The following is a 27,723-nucleotide window of genomic DNA, read 5'->3' as shown; positions in this document are numbered from 1 at the left end:
CAGTAAGTCTGGTTAATTGCGTCAGAGCAGCTTGTGTTGAGGAAACCAGTGTGCTAGATGCTGCCACAGGAACCTATAAAGCCCACAAATGTTTTCTTTCTACAGTGAATTTATTGCTCACAAAAGAAGTCTGATTGATAGCTCTGGAGAATAAACTGAATTCTCCATTTATCTACACAAAAGACACAACATAGCATAGGCACTAGCACTACAAGCCTCTCCTTTGTTGCCCTGCCAATATTCTTCAACCCTGTCCTGGGGAAAGTGATCTTTAGTGGTGAGAAGATACCTCGGGTTATATAGTGTAGAAGCTCTACACTACATAGTTCTACACAGTAACTGATCACTTTGCAAAAGCCTGCTGTCTCAACATCAGGCAAAGGGGCTTTATATTTTTATATTCCAGTTGCTCTGAAAACTTAAAAATTCCGCGACATGTGATGGAACACACTAAAAAGGCAAAGCTTTCACTGGGAATGACATGTCACATGTCTCACATCTACATCTTGGAGATATAACCAGACAGAGGTCTGGACCAGCCTATAATTAACATCATTAAAAACTCATACAACAATCTAACAAAATATGGAGATGTTAGAGATCAGCTAACTCCTCCCATATTACACTATTACATCTGGGGTTAAAAAAAGGGATCCAATGTCTCCTCTCTTTTTCAATCTAATTCTAGACCCACTCCTCTAAGTGCTACAATCTGAAGGAAGTAGCTTTTCTATTAGTTTATTTGGAAATCTCGCAGCTCTGGCCTTTGTTGATGATCTGGTATTGATCAATGACTCATGAGCATGAACAGAAATACTGGAATGCTGAGAGCCTTTTGTAATCTATCAACCTCAAAATACTATCTACCCATGATTCATACACAATGAACAACTACAAACCCTGGTTAATCAGAATCTGATCCACCCTGGAAAAGCAGAAAAATATCTTGGGATCAAGATGGATCCCTGGACAAGCCTCAATAAGCCAGACATTGTAGGGAACATAACAACCTTTACAGACAGGATCCATAAGTTCCCCTTGAAACCACCACAAAACCCTCAAATTCTCCAATGGTATGTTGTACCAAGACTGATCTATCTAGTGGACTACAAGGACTGCACATAACCCATCTTATCATGGTGGATAATATTATAAAAAAATCCATCAAAGAATGGCTCTATCTACCCACTAGCACATGCAACAACATGCTATACTCCAGGGGAAAGGATGGCAGCCTTGGGCTAACAAAATAGGCTAGTCTGATACCATCCCTCCAAGCTCGCCATTTGCAAAGGATTACCAACTCCTCTGATAACACCAGAAATCTTGCAGAAATATGCAACCTAGAGAACCTACAGAAGGAAGACAAAAAAGCTCAGGTAGGTCTGAGAATAAGATCCCAGAATTTGTCTGCGACAGGTTGATCTATTAGCAAAAAAAAAAAAAATCCGAATTCCACAAGATTGAGAACAAAAGAATGTCAAGTGTGGTGCTGCCTCCTTCCATCCCAGGGTAATGGAACAAGCTTCCAAGAGTGCACTCAAACAGAGCACAACCAGCCAGGGAATTTCTAAGATGCTTATGAATAATATTGCAGGCTGCACTTCACATTATGAAACATGTTCCCATATTCTTGGACAATGCCCATCCATCCAAAATATAAGGATAAAGAGGTACAACAAACTATATGACATTTTAGCTAAAGCAGCTGCTAAAAAAAAAGGGGGTAGTATATCACAAACCTCATCTCTGCAAGAAGGATGAAGAATTACGTAAATCAGATGTTGTTTTAGCTAAAGACCAAACTGTTCTGGGAGTTACCATTATTATGTGGTTAAAGAACAAAAAGAATGGTCTACAGGAAGTTGTAAAAGGAAAGGTAAGTCACTACTCCTTACTAAAAAGACACATCAAGGACAGGGCCAAAGAAATTAAATTTGGATTTTGGATTCCCAGTAGGAACCAGAGGCAACTCGCTGGAAGAGAACTACAACCTGTTATCCAAATTGGGACTGAAGGACTACATGCAGGACATATTTGCTCAGCTGAACAGTCCTGTATTCAATGGTTATTCTTGAAGCTTTCACTAATGATGGCCCTACAGAAATATTATTCCAAAACTGACGTTTACTTGATTTCTTCATCACTTTATTATGTACTTTAAGTTTTACAATTTAGGAGTTTTGTTGCACTATTTGAATACTGTTATAATTTCTGCACTTTATACTTGAAGTACATGTTCACTTCTGTACAAATATTTTACATGTTAAATTATTGCTATTTTTATTAAAATGCTTTCTCATTGTTATTCAAGCTGTTTCTTGGCTGGCTATCTTTTCAGATCCAAGTTGTCCTACCCTTTCTTTAATCTTCTCTTTCTCTCCTTTTCAGAGAAACTCATAATGATTATGCTATAATGACCAGAGTTCACATGAATGACTATAATCGGATGGGCGTCTATAACCCCAAATGGAAACCCCCCAATGTTCGATAGCACAGATGTAATATAGTAACAACATACAGTCACTACTACCTGGGGCTGAAATGAGGCCAATGAGCTAGGGGTGCAGATTAAAATCCCTCTATTTAAATCCTGGAATCCATTATAAATCCCATGAGAATTTTAAAAAAAAATCTTTACTATTTTTTGCCCCATCATATTGATATGAAAGAGGCTGATGAGACGAAGAACTTCTGGTCTATGTGGTCTCGAAGATTTATACTTTAGTTTAATTCTACAACTAGGCTATCAGGACTAGTTCCTTGCTTCTGTGACATTTTAGTACACCCACACCAATGAAGTGGGGATAAAAATTTCTCAAAAAGTAAAAGCATTTTCCTTCCAAGTCAGAGTACAGCAGGTCTGAGATCTCAGAAGAAAATAAAACATAACACACTTCAGTTATTTCTGGTAGGAGCAGTAAGAATAATATTCATTGCCTAAAAAAGGAGTACAGTACTGCTTCCCTTTGCCACATGAGAAAAAACACTTACCTACCTTTCCATAACTGTTCTTCTTCGAGATGTGCTGCACATGTCCATTCCACTGTAGGTGGGTGTGCACCCAAGGCCCAGATGTTGGAGATTTTTTCCCTCAGCAGTACCTATTAGAGTGGCTTGAATGCCCTCCATCGCTGCATGCCATTGCATGCTGGTACAAGAGAGAGGAGCTGCCCCCAACACTCCTCAGTTCCTTTGTACCAGACAGACTCTGATAGAGAGGGGAAGGCGACATGTGTAACACATGTCGAAGAACAACAGTTACAAAAAGGTAGGTAACCGTTTTTTCTTCTTCGAGCGACTGTACATCCATTCTATTGTAGGTGACTCACAAGCAAACACCCATGGAGGTGGGTTCAGAGTTTATCTGAACAGCGATTGTAAGACAAGCCACCTGAAATTGACATTGTCTCTGGACTGATGGAAAATGACATAATGAGAAGTGGAAGTGTGGAGTGATGACCAAGTTGCTGCTTTACACATGTTTACAATTCACAGTCGTGCCAAGAAAGTTGCAGAAGCTGCTGGTGCTCTAGTAGAATATGCCAACACTCTAGCTGGCAGGATTGTATTAGCCAATTGGTAGCATAAGCAAATGCACAAAGAGATACAGAAAGAGATTCTCTGAGTGGAAACTGGTTGGCCTATAACTGTCTACAACCACTACAAACAGCTGTGTAGAGGATCTGAAATATTTAGTACACTCTAGGTAGAAAGATAAAGCCCTTCTGATGTCTGAGTGAAGCTTTTCCTCATCCTCATGCGTATTGGGTTTCCGGGGATGGAGGTGGGGATGGGGAGAAATGGGCTAACAGATTGCTTGGTTCACATGAAAATTAGAGACTACTTTTCTAAGAAGTTTTGAGTGGTTGGTTAGAATAAAATTGTTCATACTGCTTATAGGGGACAAAGTACCTCTGGGCTCGTCTTGCTGTTGGGGGGGAGGGACAAGGGTGTCTGCTACAGAGCCTTGACTGGTTCCATGGTGGATTCATTAACTGGCAAAGCCACCCTAGCGGGGGTCGGACACCTCTTCTGCCCAAATATCATGTACAGAGGCCACTCTTTGTAACAGATCTTGATGGGCTCTGAAGTCCTCTGGTGATGATGAGTGACTTTATGGCTCAATAGCTTCGTCTGGTGAGGAGGAAGAGGACGAAACACGCATGTGAGGTGGTATCTGATCCATAAGTTATGGTTGAGAGGCTGGCTGAGGGATTTCTGGATGCTTGGTACTGGTGTCAGTACTGGGCACTGGAGCATGGTACTCTCAGTGCCTGGTACCAGTGTTGGCATCAGGTACCAGGGGATGGTGCTCTTAGTGCTGATGTCTCCAGTGCACCCACCATGACTGCACTTGAGAAGACTGAGGCAAGGTCCTGGCTGGATGGGGAATGCTCCACGATGACCACAATGGCCACCAGTATGGGCCTAGGATCCATCCTTGTCCAGACCATTGAACTTTAGCAGGAGACCAGTGCTGGGGTTGCTGCATGGCCCATGGTCTCAATGACTCTGGTGTATGTGCCATGGCCTGGACAGGACAAAGAGGACTTCACCTCTGAGTCCAAGGAGGAGGAGTCAGATGCTTCTGATAGAGGAGGGGCCGATTTAGATGTGACAGGTGATAGGTAGCTCAAGCCAGGGATGGTGGTACCAAGGAAATCATCGAAGGCATTCCTCTCAGAACGACAGGCTCCTGTGGAGGTTTGAGTATCACAGGATCTCGATGCAGTGAGGTGTACTAAAATTGGCACCAACTGCAGGGTTTCTGCTGCCGATGATACTGGTACCAAGAGCTAACAAGTCTCTTGCAGCTGCATGTACCTCTGGGGTAGTTGGTATTGGTGCTGTCTGCTGGCTCCGCAAATGTCTTTCAGGGGACAGCCTCAACAGACCTGGCACAGGCACCGGAGGCGGTGGTCCACTCTTGGGAGATGATTAGCTTTCTCTCTTCCAAACACTTTGTGGAGTCTGCCTCTGTCTTGCTTCGATGCAGATGCGGAAGAGCAAGAAAAGGAACCTGAGAAAGGCCTGAGTCTTTTCTTCTATACTAGGGAACAGGACCGAGGGGACGATGACATCTCCGGTAAGCGTACCAAAGTTGATGTACTTGCTGCTCTCTCTCCATGTGATGACTCTGATGGGGGTAAGATGCTGCTTCCATTAGCAAGCACTTAAGCCTCGCCACCCTATCTTTTTTAGAGAGGCGCCTGAAACCTTTATGGATGTGACATTTGTCACTGACATAGGATTCTCCTAAATATTTCAGGCAGGTAGGATGAGGGTCACTGACCAGCATATGCTTTGCTCAGGTCTGGCAGGACTTAAACTTTGGTGAATGGGGCATTGTTCCGGTACCACTCCTGGTACCAAAAGAGAAAAAATGGTCAAAAAGAGACCAAAGACAGAGCAAAAATCTAGCCCTAAAACTAGCTACAGTATGACTAACAAACTACTAATTTACAGTTATATACAAAGAGAAGAAAGGGAACTAGGGGAATGAAGCCAGCCTGAAGTCGCTCTGACAACCATCACTGGCAGTAAGAAGGAACTGAGGGGGGAGAGGGGCAGCTCTGTTCTTTTATACCAGCACGCAATGGCACGCAGCGACAGAGGGCGCTTGAGCCATCCCAACAGGTACCGCTGAAGGAAAAAATCTCTGACACCTGTGCACAGGGCATGCACAGGCCTACGGTGTAATTGACATGTGCAATCATTCCAAGGAGAATTATACCATCATTCTAAAGCCATGGAAATAAGCAGTATCCTTTTACTCCACTTTTCCTCAATGCTAAGCTCATCTATTCTCAATCTCTGTGTGTGCATGAACATATGTATGGTTATTCTGGTTCTTAGTATATAAAAAAGAGGACATCAGATACTCTCTGGTAATCTAGCACTTGCAAAATGCAAGTGATTTAAATAATATACATTTTCTTAAACAAAGGTAGGTTAAACACGGGGTCTAACATTTTGGTTTGCAAACTCAAGCCATCTTAAGGGAATGAGACAATAGTGGTTACCAAGTAGCTAAATCCAAGAGATAATCATGAAAAAACTGTGTAAATGTAACTATTAGATACCATTTATGACAATCTCAAAACAGCATTCCAAGGCACTCCATAACTCCACAGAATTACAATGATCTTCTGAGACTAAGTGCTTTTTAATCACATATGCCTCCTTTCTAGTTCCTTGCAAACTGGATCCAATTATTAGCAATATTCACTAGCCACTAAAGATTATCTATATTTGCAGACCAAAAATGTTAATAGAAACAACTTTTTGTTTTGTTTTAAAAGGTCACTTTCTTTCAGTTATGTACCAAACACATACAATATGCACATATGCATTCACATACCCAAACTCAATGCAATCCCTTTCATGTTACTTCCTAGAGGGAAGCTTATATCTTAAATAAGATATTTTTCCAAATAAAAATACTCTTTTTAAACTTAGGCACTATGTTCTAAATACCATTTTAAAATATAAAACAAACATTCAAAAACACTCTAAGAAGGTGTTTTCCTCATGAGGTAGCCATCAATGCCTCTGGTCTAAAGGCCTTTAAAAAAGGTATTTAATAAGGTGGGAGGGGAAACTACCTTTGCTGTGATGCATTTGATACACTATGGCACTGGTCCTACGAAGACTTAAGCAAAACTTTAATTTCTTGAATAAGAGAAATCCCATTGACTACCAGGACTTCTAATGTGCTTAAAGTTAAGCACGTGCATAAGTGTTTTCAGGATCATTGTCTAAAGGAGGAAAGTGGAGCCCCATAGCACAGACAATATAAACTGAGTCACTATCTACCGTTTACACATTCCAATGAAATAGAACTGGTAGAGATACAAAATAACGTGTAAAAGGACAGCCAAGGATGTAAGAAGAATCCCGGATGAGAGACCAACTGGGTAAAACCCATCTTGGTTTTAAACTTTGCAAAGGAATTACAAAAATGGAGCACTGGGTATACTCAATACATTCATTTATATGTTTTTAACTTTGTTATATCAAATTCCAAAAAGTTTTGGCCATCCCTAGAATGCTATGGTAAGTTTGAGCTTTAAAACAAAATATTTTGCAAGTTATCAGGATGCAAAAGTCTAGTTTTTATTTAAAAAAGTCAGAAAATATTCTGTTTCTTAAAAGCTCACATAATAAATATGGCTAAATGTATTTTCTTGAATTTTTTTTAAAAATCACCATTAGGCCAAGAGCAAGCTTGAGAAATCTGAATCCAAAAGAAATATTTTTGAAAAAGTTATGATTAATTTAAAAGATATGTTTAGAATGCCCTAGCCTAATATAAATAAAGTAAAACACAATTAATGAACAAATCTGTCTCCCAACCAGCAGTGCTTTTTTATTTTATGCAAGTGCATAGACACTACAGAAATGGTTATCATAAAAGAAGAAACAGACAGATTATATTGTATTGCCTTTAACTATAGCAGTCCTTATCAAGTGACCATTAAAGTTTCAAAATAGTTCCAAACAGAACAACCTGTTACAATTTTCTAAATATTTACCTTTCGGTTTGTGTTTTCTACTTTTGGTCTCTGAAGATGCTTCCCCTCTCCCTTTCCAGAAAGCTGAAGCAAAACCCCATTTGGTTTTTTTGAATTATAGGAGAGTAAAAAAATGCCCTTATCTCATTTTAAAAAAATTCTGATCACCTTTCTCCCCCCCCACAGACACTCTACAACAAAACAGCCAGGGTCCAAAATTTGAAACATACAATGGATATATTTGAGACAAAATGGGTGAGGTAATATCTTTTTATTGGACCATCTTGGTTGGTGGAAGAGACAAGCTTTCAAGCTTCACCGAGCTCTTCTTCAGGTGTGGAAAAGGTAATCAGAGCGTTACAGCTACATAAAAGGTAAGGAAGATTGTTGTGTATAACACATGTTGCAAGAAACCACTTAAAATGCATCATAGAATCATAGAATCATAGAATATCAGGGTTGGAAGGGACCCCAGAAGGTCATCTAGTCCAACCCCCTGCTCGAAGCAGTTAAATCATCCCAGCCAGGGATGATTCCCAGTTAAATCATCCCAGCCAGGGATGATGAAGAGTTAAGCTCTTATGCTTAACAATCTGTCCCACCTTACATTCAGTTGTGACACCGGTCAAACGAAGGAAGGCACAGTCCCTGCCCTGAAAAACTTAAAACAATTAATTTATTTTAGTGTCCTGATGTACACCAAGTACCTGCCCCCAATCTCCCTGAAGTCAATTATATGGTATGGTAATGGAATATTATGTCATTAACTTCAACGGTTGCAGGATCAGGCAGATGTACTGCGGCTGCATAAACTGCTAAATAAGATCCAATTCTGCCACCCTTACTCACACTGAATATCTTATTCTCGTGAGTAGTTCCACCAACTCAAAGGGGCTGTTCCCATAGCTACTACTCAGTGTAAGACAAAGGCAGCAGAATCAGAAGGATACGTTTACACTGCTTCCCCGCTTAGGTAGACAGACGTATTCTAGTAGGGCTGGAGCCAATTCACAAAAAATAGCAGGCTGGATGTTGCAGCTCAAGCAGCAGCTTAGGGTCTCAAGCCCACCCAACCCTGGGTCTGAGCTCAGGTGGCTAGCCCAAGTCTTTGCTGGAGCCGCAATGTCTACACTGCTATTTTTAGCATGCTAGCGTCAATCCTGCTAGCATGAATCTGTCTACCCAGGCTAGGAGGCTCGCTCTCAGCTGCCGTGTAGACATTCCTTAAGTGCTCACTTGGTAATTCAAAGAACTCTGATGTGTTCCTTGCAAAGTTGATGGAATAGTTATGGAACAAACAGTTCACAGATCAAATAAGCTTTGCAGATCCCCCTCCGCTACCCCCCCCCCCCCCGTGCCTCTTTTCTTACACCTTTTCCACTTCCTTTCTTAAAACAAAGCAAATACTGTAATTAGGAATGAAATGCAAAATATGTGGTCAGAAAGCACTAAGGTCACACAGTTAAAAAAACTTAAAAGAAGTTAGGAACTGGACGAATTAAGCTTTCAACAGCCACAGAAACTTGGCTCTGTTGCATCTAGGTACAGTTTTGTATTCCTGTGTTTCATTTTTAAATTTGTTGCTACAGTTTGTGTCATATATAGGGAAATTCACCCAGGCCCAGATCTATGGCAATTAAGATCTGCATTGTCCCTTTGTAGCAGGTTGGGGGGAGAGGGTGTGGAGCAGTCACACAGGGAGGGGGCCTCTCTGAAGTCCTTCCCTAACTCCCTTTGCCCCAGATTAGAACAGTGGAGAGAGGACAGGGCATGGCTACTGCATTTGTCATCATATGTACCCAATGGCCCAAAAATCTTGATTAGATGCTGTGGAGGAGCTGAACTGCCTGATTGCTGGCTGGAGTGGCAGTGAATTCTGTCTGTTCCCCACCCAATTCCCACAGTGTTTCCCACACAAAGCCTGAGTAACAGCTTTCTACAGGAGACTGAGATGTGTGAATTCACTTGAAAGATATATAATAAAATACACAGGATGTGCAATATTGTCCAGATAAGGTTACTGTTGGAACCCACTGTTGGAATCACTGATTGTGCAATTCAAAGGTTGCATTCATTCTAGTTAGGATTTTTTCTCTTTTACAAGTAATTATCTATTATTAATTAAATATTAATAAATAACAAAAATATCTAAAAATTTGAGAGAGAGAGTTTGTAATGGATTTTAAATTCAAAGTAGAATATATTTCTAGTTTGCAAACTCGCACAATTGGGAGCCAACACAGCACTGGAGTGGCATGATGAGGAGAAAAAGGAAAAAAAAAAAAGAGAGCATATGAGAACTTTGTATACATTAAGAGTGGATTTAGAGCACAGACCTGAAAAGGACCTCTTTAGCTAAACATTATAAGGTATGCAACTAACACCCAGTTTCAAAACTGTGCCTAAGTTAAGCAGAGAAGGCAAACTAAATATTAAAATGGTATCTGCATAAATATCATTTTCACATAAGCAAGTAGGAATTGGTTAAAATTTGTCTCTGAAAATGCTGGCGACCCAATACAGTAATTAATTTTATTATTTATTTATCATCATAACCATACCAACTGCCCTATTTCTTCATCCCTCTAGTAAAAGGGGTACATTTCTACGCCACTACAGCTGCAGGAATTTTTAGGCCATGTTAAATAAAGAAATAAAACTACTGTAGTTCTAGATCTGTCATTTGCGTCAGATTGTAATCTCAAATGTAGAATTTGACATTATTTGAACAATCTGATACTGCACTGGCACATGGAAGCACACTAACAGATTTTTTGAATTACACAGTGATCTACTCTGTGAACATGAGATTAGTTATTGAGCAAGCCAAATCTGCACTAAGCAGTATGACTGAAAGAATGATGGCAAGAACTACATCTGAGCAGCATCACAAAATCAGACTAGGATTGGAGGAGGTACAAGGACTGCAGTCATACACCATACCAGAGCAGGTTCTGGCCTTATCTTCTAACAGTTTCTTTTAAACTGTGGAAGTAGCTCCCTTTCCTATTCTACAACAATCAATAATATGAGTGGGGCATGAAATACAGAATTCTCACAGTTTAGACGAATGCAGGATATGAAATAAAGCAGTAGTGTATTTCTATATATGAATCAAGAATAACAACAAGTTTATTAAACTGTGGTGCTCAGATAGCATTCTATGGCAATTAAGGTCATATAGATAGTTAGTAGAAAATAACGTATTGATTAATAATTACTATCCTCCCTTTTCCACCCCACCCAACCCCTCACTTTCCCCCTCTCCGTTGTTATATTTTATATCTTCCAAAGAACAAAAATGTACCCAGCATTATGAGGATCGATGAACATGAGAAGACGACCTTTTGTTTTGTTTTTAAAAAGGCTGTAATTTGCACACCCTCACACCTGCTGATTTCATGCTCTGCCTCTTCTCAATGCCCATTCTAAGGTCTATTTTATGTAAATTCTGTTAGAGTAAAGGGAAGGGCTGTACTGAGCTGAGCCCTGGCCTTCATTAAACATGCAGAACCTAAACTGTTGACTCAAAGTGATAGTCTACTCACAGCACAGCAGAGGAGAAAAAAAAAGGATGAAGAGACAGAAGAACAGAGAAAAGATGGGCAGAAAAGTCTTCCAATTCCTATTCAATACAGCCTGCTTGCAAGCACAATACTCTTTCAATTTACACCCAACGAGATTTCACTTGAAATTTTCAAGTTAATTAAATTTTACTGTTTCTAGTTCAGGCTTGGGGATCACTTAACAAGGTTGCTCACTGAGGACGAGCCTTGGTTCTGTTGGTTTTCCCCACCGGGTTCACTCATGACTGTTTTACTAAACAAAATGTTTAATTTTGGGTCTCTTTATTTATTTTTTTTATTTATTTTTAGGAAAAACACAATTAAAAAAGTAGTTCAAATAAAAAGCTGAATTTGAGGAAAGCAGTGGTACAGTTGGGAACAGAAGCACCAATTCAGCAAAGCATTTAAATGCACGCTTAAGTCCCACCAGAGTCAATGAGATTTAATCATGTGCCTAAAATGACACTTGTGCTTAAGCATGTTGCTGAATAGGAAGGGCTTGCTATGTTGTATCTGGAGAATCACATGCTTTTCATGTCTCAGGGCACACAAGACACATGGTCTGTTCTCTGGGCTATTTCCCAATAGAGGAAAGAGTCATAGGGAACCTAGAGATATGGGTTTCAAATGATTGAACCTATGCAAGATATTTAAAAGACTGGCTGACACCAGTTAGGCTGTACTGGAAAGAAAACTGCAGCTGGCATTATGGCTCACCAACTTCAATAGGCACCAGAGGGGGGCACTCTGAATGGGAAGGAAGGAACACGTGTGGGGATGGAGGGAGGGGAGCACTGAAACAAATATATTAAAAACCTACTGTAGATGTATGGGAAAGCAAAGTGGCTTTTTTAATTTCCACTTCAGCTACTGTGCTTGAATTTTTTTAAATTCAAAGATAGCTGTGTAACACTGCCTGTAGTAGAAACTTGAATTTAATAGGCACGAAGCAGAAGGTGTGTAGCATTTTCCTCTGATCACAAGGAACAAGCACTTAGCTGAGAGAGATCCACAATGAGTCACTGCAGGGAGGAATCAAATACATCACAGGTACATGCCAGCCTTTTTTTATTATTATTGTACCATCTGAAAAACACTTTATAACTTAAAGCCCTAGAAAAAAATCCATCTTAAATCAACCAGTCCTTTATACCTATCACACTACATCACACTGTATCACACCATAGCAGTGCATTCACACAATTCTAGTGGAGGCTGGGGAAGGCCAGCATTTCCTTTATAAACTCCTATTTTTAGTTGTTTATAAGTAAGCTTATAGATTCACTCCAAGCTGAAACTGGGGATACTCTCAATCCCAGCACTGAAGTGAATTACTTTCCATGGAATTTCAAACATTCGTAAAAATTATTTTAATATTGCACATCTGCAAAATAGCATATTTTTAACATTTGATATTTTGACGCCATTTAAAAAATCCTCTATGATTAATCTGAAGTTTAAAATACAGTGAATTTAATTAAGGGCCAGATTCTGCCATTGTTACACTGAATATCATCTTACTCCATGAGAGATACTACAAGTCTACACCTAACTGCTACACCTGCACCACTCTAGCGCTTCAGTGAAGACACTATGTACACCAATGGAAGGGGACATATTTCACCTCCCTAAGAAGCGGTATCTAGGTTTTCAAGAGAATTCTCCTGTCAACCTATCACTCTCTACACCAAGGATTAGGCTGGTTTAATGGCATCACTTGGGGTGTAGGTTTTCACACCCTGAGTAATGCAGTTATACTAAACTAATTTCCTAGTGTAGACAGCACTTTTTATTTTACCACAATGGCTTAGTGAGTGAGGACTTCAGAAACTGGCCCTATGCAATTAGCCCTTAAAATAGTATAGTTTTTCTTATATCTCCTATGAGAACCTATCTGTGTATTTTGGGTAGGAGAGAATCACCAATAGACATGTTGGCTTACATGTGCCTACTGAGCATACAGAGTCACCGTTTTTCAGAAGGATTTTTAGTGTGCATTTTTAACACAAACTATACATCTACTGAATATCTATTTTCACAATAACATGGATAGGCTCTAAACAGTAGCAGTTTCTATAAAGTGAGAGATTCTTCTTAACACATGAGGTAAATTATCTAAGTACAGAGGGGTGGGATAAGATTGGAATTTCAGCCTGACATTGAAATTTCCTCTGTGGGTTTACAGCAGACTCAGTATTTTATACTTTTTGGTTCTATCTAGTATTCCAACCACTGCAACATACCACGCAAAACTGTACACCACAGTGTACCATTCAACAGAATATGTCGGCCAATTTGAATTTTTATATATATACACACATATGTACGTACAATGCTCCATTAGCTTCCCCTTGCCCACTGTATCAAGTTTAAACTTCTAGTTTTCACCTTCAACACCCAGGCTACAGGCAGAATCTCATTGTATCATGCTCCCCTTAGTCCCCTTCACTCTGTCAGTGATGACAGCTTCATTGCCCCCTTAATTTCCTTCTCCCACTCCTGTCTTCATTCATTCTTCCATGCTGCTCCTGATCCAGGGAATGACCTCCCAATCCCATCATGCTTTCAAATCCCTCCTTAAAGACCCCTTTCTGCAAGGTGAACTATAGAAAAAATATATTTAAAAACCAAAAAAGCTTTATCTAAAGTAACTCCTTCCTTTGCGCTCTTTTGTGCTCTTTGGAGCATTGTCTTGATATCTTTGTCCTGCACAGCAACAAGCACACTATCACAACTTCACAAACAATACATACATACATTTACAATACGTAAAGTTGTTGCTTGTAAGCATACATTATGTACTACAGCAAACAAACCATTCAGCCATTATGGAACCTAGTTCTACAAGAGCAATTAGTTTTTTCCTCTCTAAACAGCAATTGGAACATTTCTTAAAACATAGCAGTGAAATATTGAATTTTTGAAATACATAAGTATTCTAGCTCTCTCTCTTTCATAGGCATGTTTTCTAAAAAAAGAAAAGGAGTACTTGTGGCACCTTAGAGACTAACACATTTATTTGAGCATAAGCTTTCGTGAGCTACAGCTCACTTCAGCGGTTGCATCCAATGAAGTGAGTCGTAGCTCACGAAAGCTTTTGCTCAAATAAATCTGTTAGTCTCTAAGGTGGCACAAGTACTCCTTTTCTTTTTGGGAATACAGACTAACACGGCTGCTAATCTGAAACCTGTCATTATGATTTTCTAAGGTATCACTGTATCAATGGACAGCCTTTACACAAGGATTAAAGATATAACTCCTCTAGACTACAGATTATATTGTTTACATCATAATGTAACCAGCATGTCTGCCATGATACTCAAGACATAACCATGAGTGAGTTCACAACGGCTTCAAATAGGATATTCAGATAGGTCAGGATACAGAAAAATGCAGCAAGTGGGATGGAAAGAGAAAGACACACTTGCAAAAACTCCACCTACCTATAAATACAGTGCTGAGTTTTGTTTGTCAAATTCCAATATTACCTAAGGCGGTTTTCACTACAGTAGCCACTGGACTTCCAGCTTTCTGCTTGAGGTAGTATAGCAGATATCGTAGTAAAACCATGCAATTAATAGTTGAACAGTCTAATATTTCTTATAATTGACAAATACTGGCTCTTGCATACTGAACTCATAATACTGGACAGTTTTAAACATCAAAACAATATGAAAATCATATCAAAACAATCTCTGATTTTGGTCACTCATTAAATAAAGAGAAAACAATCAAAATAAAGAATTTTTATTTTTTTAAATCTAGTAGAATTAACTGTTCATAAGGAAAATTTAATTTAAGAAGCTAAGGAACTGGCTTGCTAATGCAACTCATCCCAATGCAACTCTACCCCAATAAAATTCTCCATCCAAATCCCAATTCAGAAGATAAATACAAAATCCTTGTTTTACAAGAACCACCTCATAACAATTGAGCAATGCAGTAAGGAAAACTGCAGAACTGTAGAAGGTCATTTTTGCAATAGGGATGTACTATTAATATTATTAAACCATCGTTTTAGTATTGTTGTTTTTTCATCTTTGAAGTTCACCGTGCCATGCCAGCAATAATTTAGAAAAAGGTTCTCTAACGTCACACAGAGCTAAGCCACTGCACACCTGAGTCAAGTCAGAAAACGGCAAGCTGAAAATCCTAAATCATTCCTGCCCACCTAAAAAAGGTTTTCACGTTGCTTTTAGCAATCTGAATTTTTCAAGCAGTACACCCTACTTTTACTATCTTATCCTGAAGTGCGTGTAAATAGACAATGAGAAGAAGTACATGTATGTTTCTGTCACTTATAAGTATTTTGTTCTGTTAGGTTTCTTTTAAACAAAGCGAACTATGCCAGTTGAAAAAAAAATTCCTAAATCCTAAGATTAATGGGAAACTGCTTTCTGTAACAAGGTGCGGTGTTTTGCCTCAGTGAGCAGCTCTGGACACATCAATTATGCAATTGAGTACAATTTACAGAAGAAAAAAAAAAAACTGGTCTAACCTGCTCTACTCCAGACAGGGAAGAATATAATAGAATGTGGCCTACTTTGCAAACACTCCCTCCACCCAACCACACAAAACATAGACTACTTGCCTCAACACTTATTTAAAAATTCCAGGTATTTAAAAAGCAAACATTATTCTCCAATTGTAGAATGGGTTCAATATAAATATGATACTCACCAAGAGCACAAAAAAAATCACCATGAATCAAATGTAAATCAAATGGACCACACAGAATTGTAACTGACCCACAGTAAAATCGGTAAACTGCATTGCTTATATTTTAACAGCCTGTAGTTCAGCTACAAATAAGGGAGGGCACTATTAACAGAACACTAAATGTAAACAACTAGTTTGGAAACAAGAGACTATAAAATATATGAGATCCCACAGACTACAAATGTTGTACAGAGGCAAATGACAATAAAAGCAGTGAGTATGTGTATATGTTTTCTTTTGTCATAACTCTTTTATGATTGGATTGTGGTGGCCTACATGTGTCCAATTCACACTGGACAGATGTCTCCATCACAAAAAACAGTATCACACGTTGCACCTTTCCAGTGTCTCAGCAGAGAGCTGAACTTCCTTCTCACCCTTGAGATGTTCTATTCAAGTCAGGATTGAGGCACATCAGTATAGCAATGTGGGGAAGAATAAACTGCTCTCTTTCATGCTACTGTTATATGGATAAAAGATTTCAGTAGCCTGTGCTGTTCACCTGGCAATTTTTACCAGCACTAAAAATTAAATATAAACAAAACCACTTATAAAACAACCAGAAAAGAAAAAACTGTCTTGAACTGAAGACACAACAGGTATTTTATTTATGAAAACTACATGCCAAATTCTGTCCCCAAATAATCTCATATGATATACCCTTTAAAGTCAGTGGGAGTTGTACACGTGTATCGGAGAGCAGAATTTGGTACTATGTTTATGTTAAAGTAAACAGCACATTCTACAATATCAGAGGTGGAGATAGGTAGTGTATATTTGCTTGTTTATACATGGGCATATTTCTTCTATTGAGCGTGGATGTGTAACGGAGATACAGCATGGCCTAAGGAATTAAGGAAAAGGCTGGTAGTTTAGGACTGTTTAGTGCTAATACCATCTCTGTGAATGACTCCCTCCATGGCACTAGGCAAATCACTTTGAAGGGAATTTTCAAAAATGTTGAGATGGGCATGCAGTTGCTCAGCTTTGCCCAGACTGGTTTTCTGTTAAGGTTTTCAAAGCTTATTATGAGCAGAGCTGTGTTTTTAAAAATATAAACTACCATTTATCCATGAAGATTTTGTGCTAGAGCTAGGCAGTCACTGATAACTGCTGTCCAGTCTGGGCTAGGATCAAATGATCAAGCATTTCAGACCTCACACAGAGCATAAGGACTATACATAGAATCATGGGCAGCTAAGGCAACAACCACCTGCTTTGGTAGGCGGTCTCTTAGGGCAAAGAAAAGTAGGATGCCCAACTGTGCCATTCAAGAATGGCTATGCTCTGCCCGGACTTGCTGAACCCTCACTCAAAAGGACATCATGGTTCCTCTCTGAACTCCCACCTAACCATTTTTGGGACCGTCACCCAGAAGCATAATATGGTGAACACCAACAAGTTTTGATTACAAAGATCGAGGAGGGAAGAACCAACTCTCAGTGTCCTGTTTTTTCAGGCTGTATTAACACCTTTGTTGTGTTCTGTTGTTCTCATATTCTGTACAGCTTCTTGCTGTTCTGTACAGAGCCTTATTTTTTCTCCTTTTTGATCCAGCCCAGCCAGTTTCCCCATCTTCCCTATCTTCTGGTGGAGCTCTGTGCGGCTCTAAAATCATCTGGTAGGAAAGGGACAACTATTGAGTGATAGAGGACTACAAGGAGGTAGTGCACTTCCTCAGAGCTGATTTGGGTGGGGACTGAGAAGAGGGCGAATATTTTTTCTGCATCGATGTCTCTGCTCTGTCTTACCTCTTCCATACGCCACATGGTTGGAGATGCTTCTCTTAACATGCAGCATACCCTAGATTACAATCAGTGTTTTCTTGAGAGGAAAGCCTATATAACAAAATCCTGGAATTTAGCAAAAATAAAAAATAAAGCAATTGCTTTCAGTTATCCCAGTGTCCTGAGAGCGTGCTTAGGGAAACTGAGCTGGAGAGAGGGCTAAACTGAGACCACACAATATCTTTGCTCATGCGTTCTTGAGCCTGTCCTGAATAATGTGGAAAGGTTGGGAGTGATGGAGAGCAGGCCCAGCCAGAGATGCGTCAACTTTCCGCTTTGTGGTTAGTCACAGCTATCTCAGAAATACTTTGTGCATCTTTTGGGGCCTCTGAGCAGTTTTGAAAATCTCACAAGAGCCCCCTACAATCAAACCTCATCCCATTCCCCACTCTTAGGGCAAGGACCTTCAGGGAACTGTACTGATACTAAAATGTGGTGTTGAAAATGCTGTAAGTGCTCAGAGGGGCAAAAAAATCCTTTAAGCGACCACAATGGTCATTTTCAGTCATGCACACTTTTGAACATTTTGGTCTTAATCTGTCTCAGTTTCCCCATCTGTAAAATTAGGATGATAGTTCTCACTTACCTAACCCATAAGAAAATTTGAGGATTATTTGGACAGTGTTTTGAAAATATAAAGTGCTAAGTACTGTTATTATTGGAGATTTTTTCCAACTACAGTTTAGAAAACGAAAGAAAACATATATTTATGTCCACTAATTCAAGGCAGGCAACTTACCTGGGCACGAAAGTCTTAGTGATATAATTATTGCAACTATATAGAAAAATGTATGTATCTATAAACTTCATATTTGTCACATCTCAAGGACTCAGATAAAATTACTAATTTAGTATAAGTATAATCCAGATTCTATCCTCAGTCAGACCTGTGTATCTCTACTGAAATCAAGGAAGGGTAATATGACCATCGATCAATTCTAAATTAGACTGAGCCCACCAGTCCATTTCACAACCCCCAGATTCCCCAAAAAATCACTGTTTACAAACATGTAACCGGGAACACATTTCCCCATATTTTTCTACATATAAACACACACACATGCACACATCAAGTGTCAACATATCAAGACAGAGTTGATTCAGACACTGAAAAAAATCCTCTTCTAACAAGGATTAATTGGCTTTAAAGCAAATTTCACTGTGCTTTGAAAATGCAAGAGTTACTAGTAACCAGCAGATGGCAGAAGCAGAGGCTGCTTAGAGGCCTCAACAAAAGAAAGCTGTCTTATGCAAGACAGAATTATTAACAGCTACTTTTTCTTCTTCTTACATTGCTCTTTTCTGCCTGCTTTCCAGTAAATAATTACTTTTTTTGCCCATCAAATTACTACACTTTTTAAAATCTTGATGATACATTTATAATATTCTCAAATGTCATTCCTGCTCCGTCTCATATCTCTGGACTTCTCTACTGTGAATGTTGCTACACATATCTTTCTGGATCCTCCACTCATGATAGGAAAAATTCATAGCTGACCGCTGAAAATACTCTCCTCGGTATCCCATGCATCAGATCAGATAGCTGCAGTGTAAGATCCACTGTCCACCTAAATTCCCCCCAGGGAGTTGAACTCGTGGTATCTGAGACTACAAGAGGGAATGTGCATGCTGTGCTACTGCAGTAACACAGCATTTGCAGGGCGGAGGAGGAAGAAGGAAACTACATAAACTGGAGTAAAAAAGCATACTGGGGTGAAAAAGTAACGGTCCCCTCTTAGTGCAATGGTCTAACAGATTAGCTTATACACTTCACTTGGCTCTTGCAAAACTGGGTATGCTATGTCAAAAAATGAGAGCATTAAAAAAATCTGCATGCTAGCAGCATATTTAAAAAGAGTTACATATAGTATCTCTTAATCCTTGCAGTTACAAAATTATGAAGATGAGGTCATCCGTTCATGCTATGTCACTAAACCAGGGGTCAGCAACCTTTGAGACGTGGCGTGCCAAGTCTCCATTAGTTTAAGGCTTTGTGTGCCAGAAATAAATTTTACATTTACAGGGGCCCCCTGACGAAACCCCGGACTGGCAGCGGGCTAAGTGGCTCAGCCCGCTGCCAGTCTGGGGTTCTGTCCACCGGCTGCTGCCAGCCGGGGTCCCGGTCGCTGGCCCCGCTCAGACCGCTGCCAGCCCGGGGTTCTATCCATCCAGGCCGGCAGCGGGCTGAGTGGGGCTGGCGGCTCGGACCCTGGCTGGCAGCAGAGTGCCACTAAAAATCAGCTCACGTCCCGCCTTTGGCACACGTGCCGCAGGTTGCTGACCCCTGCACTAAACCATAAGATTGGTTGGTTCCATCACCAACGCCGAAAGCTCCACTGCACTGACACAACTCATCAGAAAGGTCAGCCTTGTTACAATTCTGTAACAGAACTGTCTCTCTATTCTGCTGAACTCTAGATCAAAGGCAAACATCTTCTATGTTTTTCTTCTAATGGAGAAAATGTAAAATCAGTTCCACGATGAATGTGTTCATTGGAAATAAAACAGCTCCATCTCCCAAAAGGCAACAATACATCCCCCGCCCCCGAGCTGAACAGGTGGAGCTACCTCCTACTTCACAGCCACTTGGGAGGCAGTTGTATAGCTCTACCTCTGAACATTAGGAAACATTCCACTTCCAAAAAGAAAAGGAGGACTTGTGGCACCTTAGAGACTAACCGATTTCTTTGAGCATAAGCTTTCCTGAGCTACACTGCTCACTTCATGCATCTGAAGAAGTGAGCTGTAGCTCACGAAAGCTTATGCTGAAATAAATTGGTTAGTCTCTAAGGTGCCACAAGTCCTCCTTTTCTTTTTGTGAATACAGACTAACACGGCTGCTACTCTGAAACATTCCACTTACAGAGTCTGACAGGCTCTCTTTTCTTACCTGGTTGTTCTTTTTAAATGACACCTGCAAATCACTAATCCAGTTACCATTTATTTCATATGTCAAATTATAATCCTAATTTAATTTCATACAAAACAACATAATAGGAATGATTAAGCCAATTACATCACAACACCTCTTAAAACTACTCACAATGGCAGGATTAGAGCTCAAAACCCAAAGCAGAGAGCCCCAGTTCTTGAGGGAGCTCCCCCACTGTACAAGCGTAGGTGTCTCTTTTCCTGTTGCACAAAGTTGCATGCCTCCTGACATGTGCCGGACTGTCATTAACAAATTTATTTAAATTAATGCTGCATCTCAGCATTAGCTAGAGTAGGCAGGCTGCGTGGCTGCCTCTACAAATAGTACTAATGGCACTTCGCAGGCTGAGACATGTGAAAAAGGTGATCTCACCCTTCTCCTCTAAGACACTGAGTACATAGTCTTTTACTCTATATTATTTGGGTCAGGTAGCTGTAGATATTGAAGGCTCCAGTGAGACAGAAGGAAAGAAGAGAGCAGGAACTGAGTGAAGGTAGGGTCTTCTAAAGCAGGAGTATCAAATTCATTTTAGGGAGGGGGCTGAATTCCATTTTTAACTATGGTCAGTGAGCCACGTTAGAAATTACCCACAATCCACAGCAGAACTCTCACTGATATCAATTGGAGGTTTGTACAAAGATGAAAGGTAGGATACGGCCTTTACGTAGTAAGTAAGTAACTTTTGAAACTAAGATTTTGGATGTCCTATTGAAAATTTGGTATCTAAATCCCATCCCTTAGGAGGCTTTGAAAATCTCAGCCTTAGTTGTTATTATTTGGTCACTATCTTACTGTCAAATTTAGCATCATTCAATATAGCTATCTTTTAGGACTACCGCTATTTCTGTCCTCTATTTCTATTCCTTCCCCTCCCTCCTCTGTCTGTGCTCCCCATTTCCTGTCTTTGTATCTATCTGACTTTTTTCCCTTTGCTATTCCTTTCCTGCAGCAACTTCCAATTTCATTCCTGGTGGTCCTTATTTCTACCTGCTGAAATGCATTTCCCCATCATATCTACTAAAATCCTGAGAAATGCAATATTTTCTGCTGGTATTTAAAGTGCTGTCATTAGAGTTCAACAAGATGAATGGAAGAGGGGGAGCAAACACCTCTTAGAGGTGTTGTTTTGAGCTGTCTGTAGACAGGCAGCTATCACTGTATCAGTTTACTCACTCCACATTTGAAAGCTTTTCTTGGCAACTATGAAAAACATAGGGGGTTTCTTTGTTTAATAAATGAAAGTTTAGATTCTACCAAATTTGAATGTACTGTACAGTACATAGCACGCACAGTATACGGCATGTAGACTGGGTGTGTGACACCATCATTCTAAGCCTTGAAGCCATTCTCATGAAGGCCTCTCTCGACAATAATAATTCTCTGACTCATGCACCCTGAAGGGGCCAGAGCATCTGTGGACACATCCTCTCAGCAGGCTCCTTTATTGAGGCTCCCAAGCCCTAGTTGCAACCTAAAGCTACCATAAGAGAGAAAAGTGAAGAGGATAATGACTACCCTCCTTTGGGAATAGTTTAAATAGCACCCTAACCCCCCCCCCCCCCCCCGTGAATAGGAAGCCAGGATAGTGGAGGGAGGGGTACCCTTTTGTACCTTTTTAATAGGCAGCAGGTTTAAAAGAAACAAATGGAAGTATTTCTTCATACAGTGTACACTCAACCTATTGCCAGGGGATGTTGTGAAGGCCAAAACTATAACAGGGTTCAAAAAAGAATTAGATAAGTTCATGGAGGATGGGTCCATCAAGGACTGTTAGCCAGGATGGCAAGGATGCAGCCCCTTGCTCTGAGTGTCCCTAACTTCTGTCTGCCAGAAGCTGGGAGTGGATGACAGGGGGATGATCACTCAATGACTGCCCCTTCTCTTCATTCCCCCTGAAGCACCTGGTATTGGCCACTGTTGGAAGACAGATCCTGGGCTCGATAGACCATTGGTCTGACCCTGTAAGGCTGTTCTTATATGCCAGCCATGGTCAAACTGTCCCAGAACACCTACAGAATAAATGGTCATGTGTTGCTGACCCATTGTTTTCCCACTCTCTCCTAGTACATGAACATGCGCACACACAAATGTCATGCTAAATCCTGAAATACTAAAGTTAATCAAAAGCTATCCCAATTTGATGTAAAGAAGAAACTAAACTAAACCACATACCACTCCTACAAGTTCAGAAGCTGCAGTTGAATTACGTTGAGTTATTTCCTCCATTCTACAAAACTGCTGGCACGTACAGCTGATTGTTTTTGTTTTCTACCAGCGACTCAGAGGAGAGGTTTAAAGAGCTTGTTATAAAGCTTGGGGTCTCTTTCCATCTAACCAGCAAACCTCAACTATTTTGAAAAAAAAAAGAAAGGGGTTCTCCCATTGGCATAGCTAATCCACCTCCCCGAGAGGAAGGAACTAGGTCGATGGAAGAATTCTAGTGTCGACCTAGCGCAGTCTACACAGGCTAGGTCAGCTTAACTTTGTCGCTCAGGAGTGTGGACTTTTCATACCCCCAAGTGACGTAGCTGGTTCGACCCAACTTTTTAGTGTAGACCAGGCCTCAGAACCAAAAGAAAGAAAATATTTTCCTAGACCCTTCCATTAAAATTAACCCTAGTGAAAAAACTTTTGATCCTAAAAGGGAAGAGTTCACAGAACTAGAGCAGAGCAAAAAAAGTATACTAAAGGCAAAGTGATACTAAAGGCATCAGTCCAACAGTGCTTTCAATGTGCAAATCTCCCATTTACTTTAATGGGACTTAACACACATCCAATCACAACTATATGGGAAAAAATGCTCTCTGCCCACCAAAAAAGGCTCTTTTAAAAAATGTGCTAAAGCAATTCAGTTAGATATGTAATAATAAAATATTTAAGACAAAATCTGGAAAGTTTATAACTTAATAAGTTGTTCCTTTGCCTCTCTGGAATTTGTTGATAATGTGGACCAATAGTTTTCTTTTAATTAATCATCTCTTTTTTTGGAAATTTATAGATGTCAACTATTTTTTTCAAAACCATGTGCGGATTTTACACAAAATTATCCTGAAGATTTCTAAAACATACCTAGCATCATCAAAGACCCAAATGTTTTATGGTTTGGGGATGGCGGCGGGGGAGAAATCTACCAACTAACAATGGTCTTGCTACACCAGGGAAGGCCAAACTGAGCCTGAGAAGGAGCCAGAATTTACCAATGTACTAAGAGCCAAAGAGCCACAGTAATACGTCAGCAACCCCACATCAGCTCCCACCACCGCCCCACCGCTCCCAGCGCCTCCCACCCACCAGCACCCTTGCCGATCAGCGCTTCCCCCTCCCACCCCGCACCTCCCAATCAGCTCTGGAGGCTCCATGCAGGAGGCTCTGGGAGAAAGGGGGAGGAGCGAGTGCATGGCAGGCTCAGGGGAGGGAGTGGAGAGGGGTGGAGTTGGGGCAGGGCCTGTGGCAGAGCCAGGGGTTGAGCAGTGAGCAGCCCCCGGCACACTGGAAAGTTGGCGCCTGTAGCTCCAGCCCCGGAGTTGGTTCCTATACAAGAAGCCGCATATTAACTTCTGAAGAGCCGCATGTGGCTCCAAAGCCACAAGTTGGCCACCCCTGCACTAGGCCTTCACCTGACAGAGCACAAATGTTGTAAAGAAACAGTGTTTTGTTAATTCCCCCAGTATGTGTTTTCTTGGGAAAGTTACACATTTCTAAACATTACCAGGTTATGTGTTTACTAAATGGAATACATAGCCAGAATTTAAAACAAAAGCATATTACTAGGAACTCTTTCTTTTAGTAATTTAGTTTTCTCTTTTTTATTCCAACAAATCTAAAGGAAATACAGCTATAAAAGCCTTTCAATAACAGTAAGACCAACAGACAAACTTTCAGCTACAGGTGCAATGGATGAACCCACACAAAAATACACCAGCACCCACTTCATCCGCATACACTTATACATGTGAAAGCCTGTTGGTGCCTCCAAATGTGAAGCACTTATTGTATCTGCAGTTGAAAATCCATCCCCTAGAAAGCCCGATTTAAACCTATAAGGAAATGCAGCCTAAAAATTGGTAATCCCAGCTGATACCATCATGCAAGCTCTGATTTTAAGCCTTTTCATCCAAGTCATCCTCTATCTGCGAATTAGTCAAATCCACAGAAACTGTTTTTCATAACATTAGAGTTACTTTTATTTGCTATTCAGAATCATTGTTGGGAATCTTGAATCTGAAATTGTTTCTCCTCACAAACTGTGCTTATTCTCATTGACTATGGGCACACACACAGGTTTGTTAGCATAGTGTTGCTCGTTAGCACTGGTCTGCGGGACATTTATTTTGCATTCAGACAAAAGGAAGGGGAAGCACTTAGTTTTAAGGGAAAAGAAAAGAGTTATGTAGACTGTGGAAACAGGTGTAAGAAAAAATGTTAAGCCAATTAGCCAAATGTTGGATTCACTAAACTTGAGCGTATCTGTTTTATTCTCTCTCTCTCTTTGTGTGTATAAATGAATAGCCCTTGGTATTTTATATAGATATAAATACCAAGGGCTATTCATCTCCCAAACACACACACACACACACATACATACATAAAAGATAGCCCATGGTATTCCTTCTCTAGACATGGACATTCTATTAGTAAAGCTACTTTCTGAAGGAAGGGGGAAAAAAAGCCTCTTGGGCTTATAAAATCTTATAGAAAGACCCCACTCATGTCTCTAGTAGGTGATACTAGAAGCGACAGTTGTATGGATTCAGACTTATAAAATCCAAAAGATTATGAGAAATCGTTAAAATTACTGATGTAAAAAGGAGCTTCAAACTGTGATCTCTATGAAGTTGATTTTAAGACTGAAACCAACCTGCAAGTTAGGCCATAAAACAATAGCATAGCCTTTTCCACAGTGGGTTAGGCTGTGAGAGCTATTGCTACAGTAATCTTCAGTAATACTTCTGTTTACCCAGCTAGTATGAAGGATTATGGAGATGAGTTCACAAGAGTTGACCCTCCAGGTTTATTAAATATTCAATGAATATTCTGTATGCATGCTGAGTATTAAATAAAAAATGGAAAATGCTGCTGACTACCAGATGTTAAATACTTCAAATAATACTGGAGTAGCACTATTTATTTTTTAATAATTTTATCAGCTATCACAACACAAAAACATGCAACAAAGATATAACCATAAGTCATATTATCATAAACGTTTAGATGCTTTTAAAGTGTTAAAATTTAGGATTTCTTTGTTGTTGTTGGGCTAATTTTGTTTATGGTATTCCTTATAAACTTGCAGAAGTTATTTCATCTTCTCTTGATTGTTTCACTTTCGTAGTAATATCACTGCTATTTTCTCACCTGCAGTGGTATCACAGCATGTGGGCTTTCAGCAGCAGGGGACTCTTCATTGTCATGATTTACCCTAATGTTCCTACAATCTCTTCCCCCTCCCTTATCTATTCTCTCTTCTCAGCTAGCTGGCTATAGCCTACACACAATCTGCCTTGCCTAAAATCATCTGCTACTAGCATTCAATTAAGAACTGTGATCAACACCATAAGGTACATCGACCAATAAGCGCTAGGATGCACCCCAACCAGTTTGCAGAATAGCTCTGGAGTGTTCTCTGGAACATGTATGCAGTATGCCATGGATACACTTACAATTGAACACAGCTGCTGAATAAACTGCTTTCTGCTTGGGGTGCATTGTGAATAAGGGCCATGAACAAATGAGTTAACCAACAGATTGCAAATCAGATAATGGCTACCAGTACTTAATTGTTAAGACTTGTGAGTTGCAAATTTATGGAACATGAACAAATCCAGCATTCAGTCAACTGCAATTTTAAAAGTCACTAGAACACTACCTTTTGCTTTTTCTCCTTGGCTCCCCTAAATAAAATTTCCCTGAGTAAACAAAAGGAAATAATACCACCAAACAGCCCCACGTTACATCCTCAGAGTTTCAGGACTACGGGATAGTTGTTCAACTGGTGGATCTGAATCACAGAACTCCCAAATTTCAGGTAGGAAATTACCCTCTTCTGTGACATCGGATCCACCAGTCTAAATTGATGGGACCTATATAACAAAACTGCATCAAACTACACACCTTCAGTCCAAATGCAGCATCCTCCGAGGCCAAGACTTCAACCTGAAATTATAAGGAGAAAGATCATTTCAAATTTAGCCACCTATCAGAAACCTTCCCTGAGCACAGCACCAGAATCCAGGCCAAACAAATATCCTGGAAGTGGGGGCCCTTGTGTAGTCTACCACATGGAAACCTAGATAGGGAATTGGCCATGCCAAACTAACAACCAACCACAGAAATCCTCAGAGAAGAAAGAGGGAGCTCCGCAATCATTCTTTAAGACCTACACCTGACACAAAGAAGGTTACCTGCCTAAGCCATGCCAGGAGGGCAGACCACAATTTTTCAGTGCCACACACCTTACTGTAATACAGCTGGAACCATGTTTTCCCATGGATGTTGAGTCACAGGAAGAAGTTTCCTGTGAACATTCAGAATCACCCGGTAGGGTAATTATCTGACACAGCAGACCAGAATGATCTAAACTCCTACCCCCCTTCACTCCTCCACACTAGGACTAATACTCTTGCATCATCACGAAGTGGAAAAACTGCAGCTGGAAAGTAGGCAGTATAAAGTCTCACTTATAGACCCCTGTCCTGTCTTGGGCAGAGCAGATTCTTCTGAAACTCTGGAATTGAGAGAATAAGATCTCACCCGGCAAAGACTGTTTCTGCCTGACTGCAAAGTTTGGGAGCTCAAGGGACACAGGCTTGTTAAGGGCCAAAAGTGAAATTACTTATTGGTTGCCTTGCAGCTTACAGGTCTAGGAGTTGGTAACCTATTAATCTGGACTGAGAGAGCTGAGAGAATGGAAAAACAGGCACAGCATCTGATTTTCCATTGAAAATGTCGGCTTCTTGTAAATATTTCACATTTCAGCACTTCTACACTGAGAATCTCAAAGTGCTCTTATAAATTCTAATTAATTAAGCCCACAATACCCTTCTGAGGTTGGGAAGTGTCCTCATTCCATTTTACATATAGGGAAAGGAGGCACAGAAAGGTTAAGTGATTTGCCCATGGTCAGGCACCAAGTCAGTAGCAGAGCCAGGAACAGAACTCCGGATTCCTACCCTTAGTCCCTGCCTGCTTTAAACAGTAGAAAA

General features: G+C 40.3%; 1 protein-coding gene across 16 annotated transcripts in view; it reads right to left on the bottom strand.

Moving 5' to 3' along the window:
- The window catches only part of ARID1B (AT-rich interaction domain 1B), a 405,620-nt gene that overhangs the window by 168,743 nt on the left and 209,154 nt on the right, over window positions 1-27,723 (bottom strand). For 11 of the 16 annotated variants that reach the window (XM_078852208.1, XM_073337738.2, XM_073337743.2 and 8 more), the window contains one exon: window positions 26,633-26,674. The exons of the other annotated variants lie outside the window; for them this stretch is intronic. In XM_078852208.1, the coding sequence (XP_078708334.1) occupies window positions 26,633-26,674 (42 nt within the window). The remainder of the gene's footprint in view (window positions 1-26,632; window positions 26,675-27,723) is intronic. 16 annotated transcript variants of the gene reach the window in all.

This window comes from Lepidochelys kempii, chromosome 3 (assembly GCF_965140285.1).
Source record: "Lepidochelys kempii isolate rLepKem1 chromosome 3, rLepKem1.hap1, whole genome shotgun sequence".
Classification (NCBI taxonomy): domain Eukaryota; kingdom Metazoa; phylum Chordata; order Testudines; family Cheloniidae; genus Lepidochelys; species Lepidochelys kempii.
Note: the sequence above shows the minus strand (reverse complement) of the source record. Positions and strands in the feature narration are given on the sequence as shown.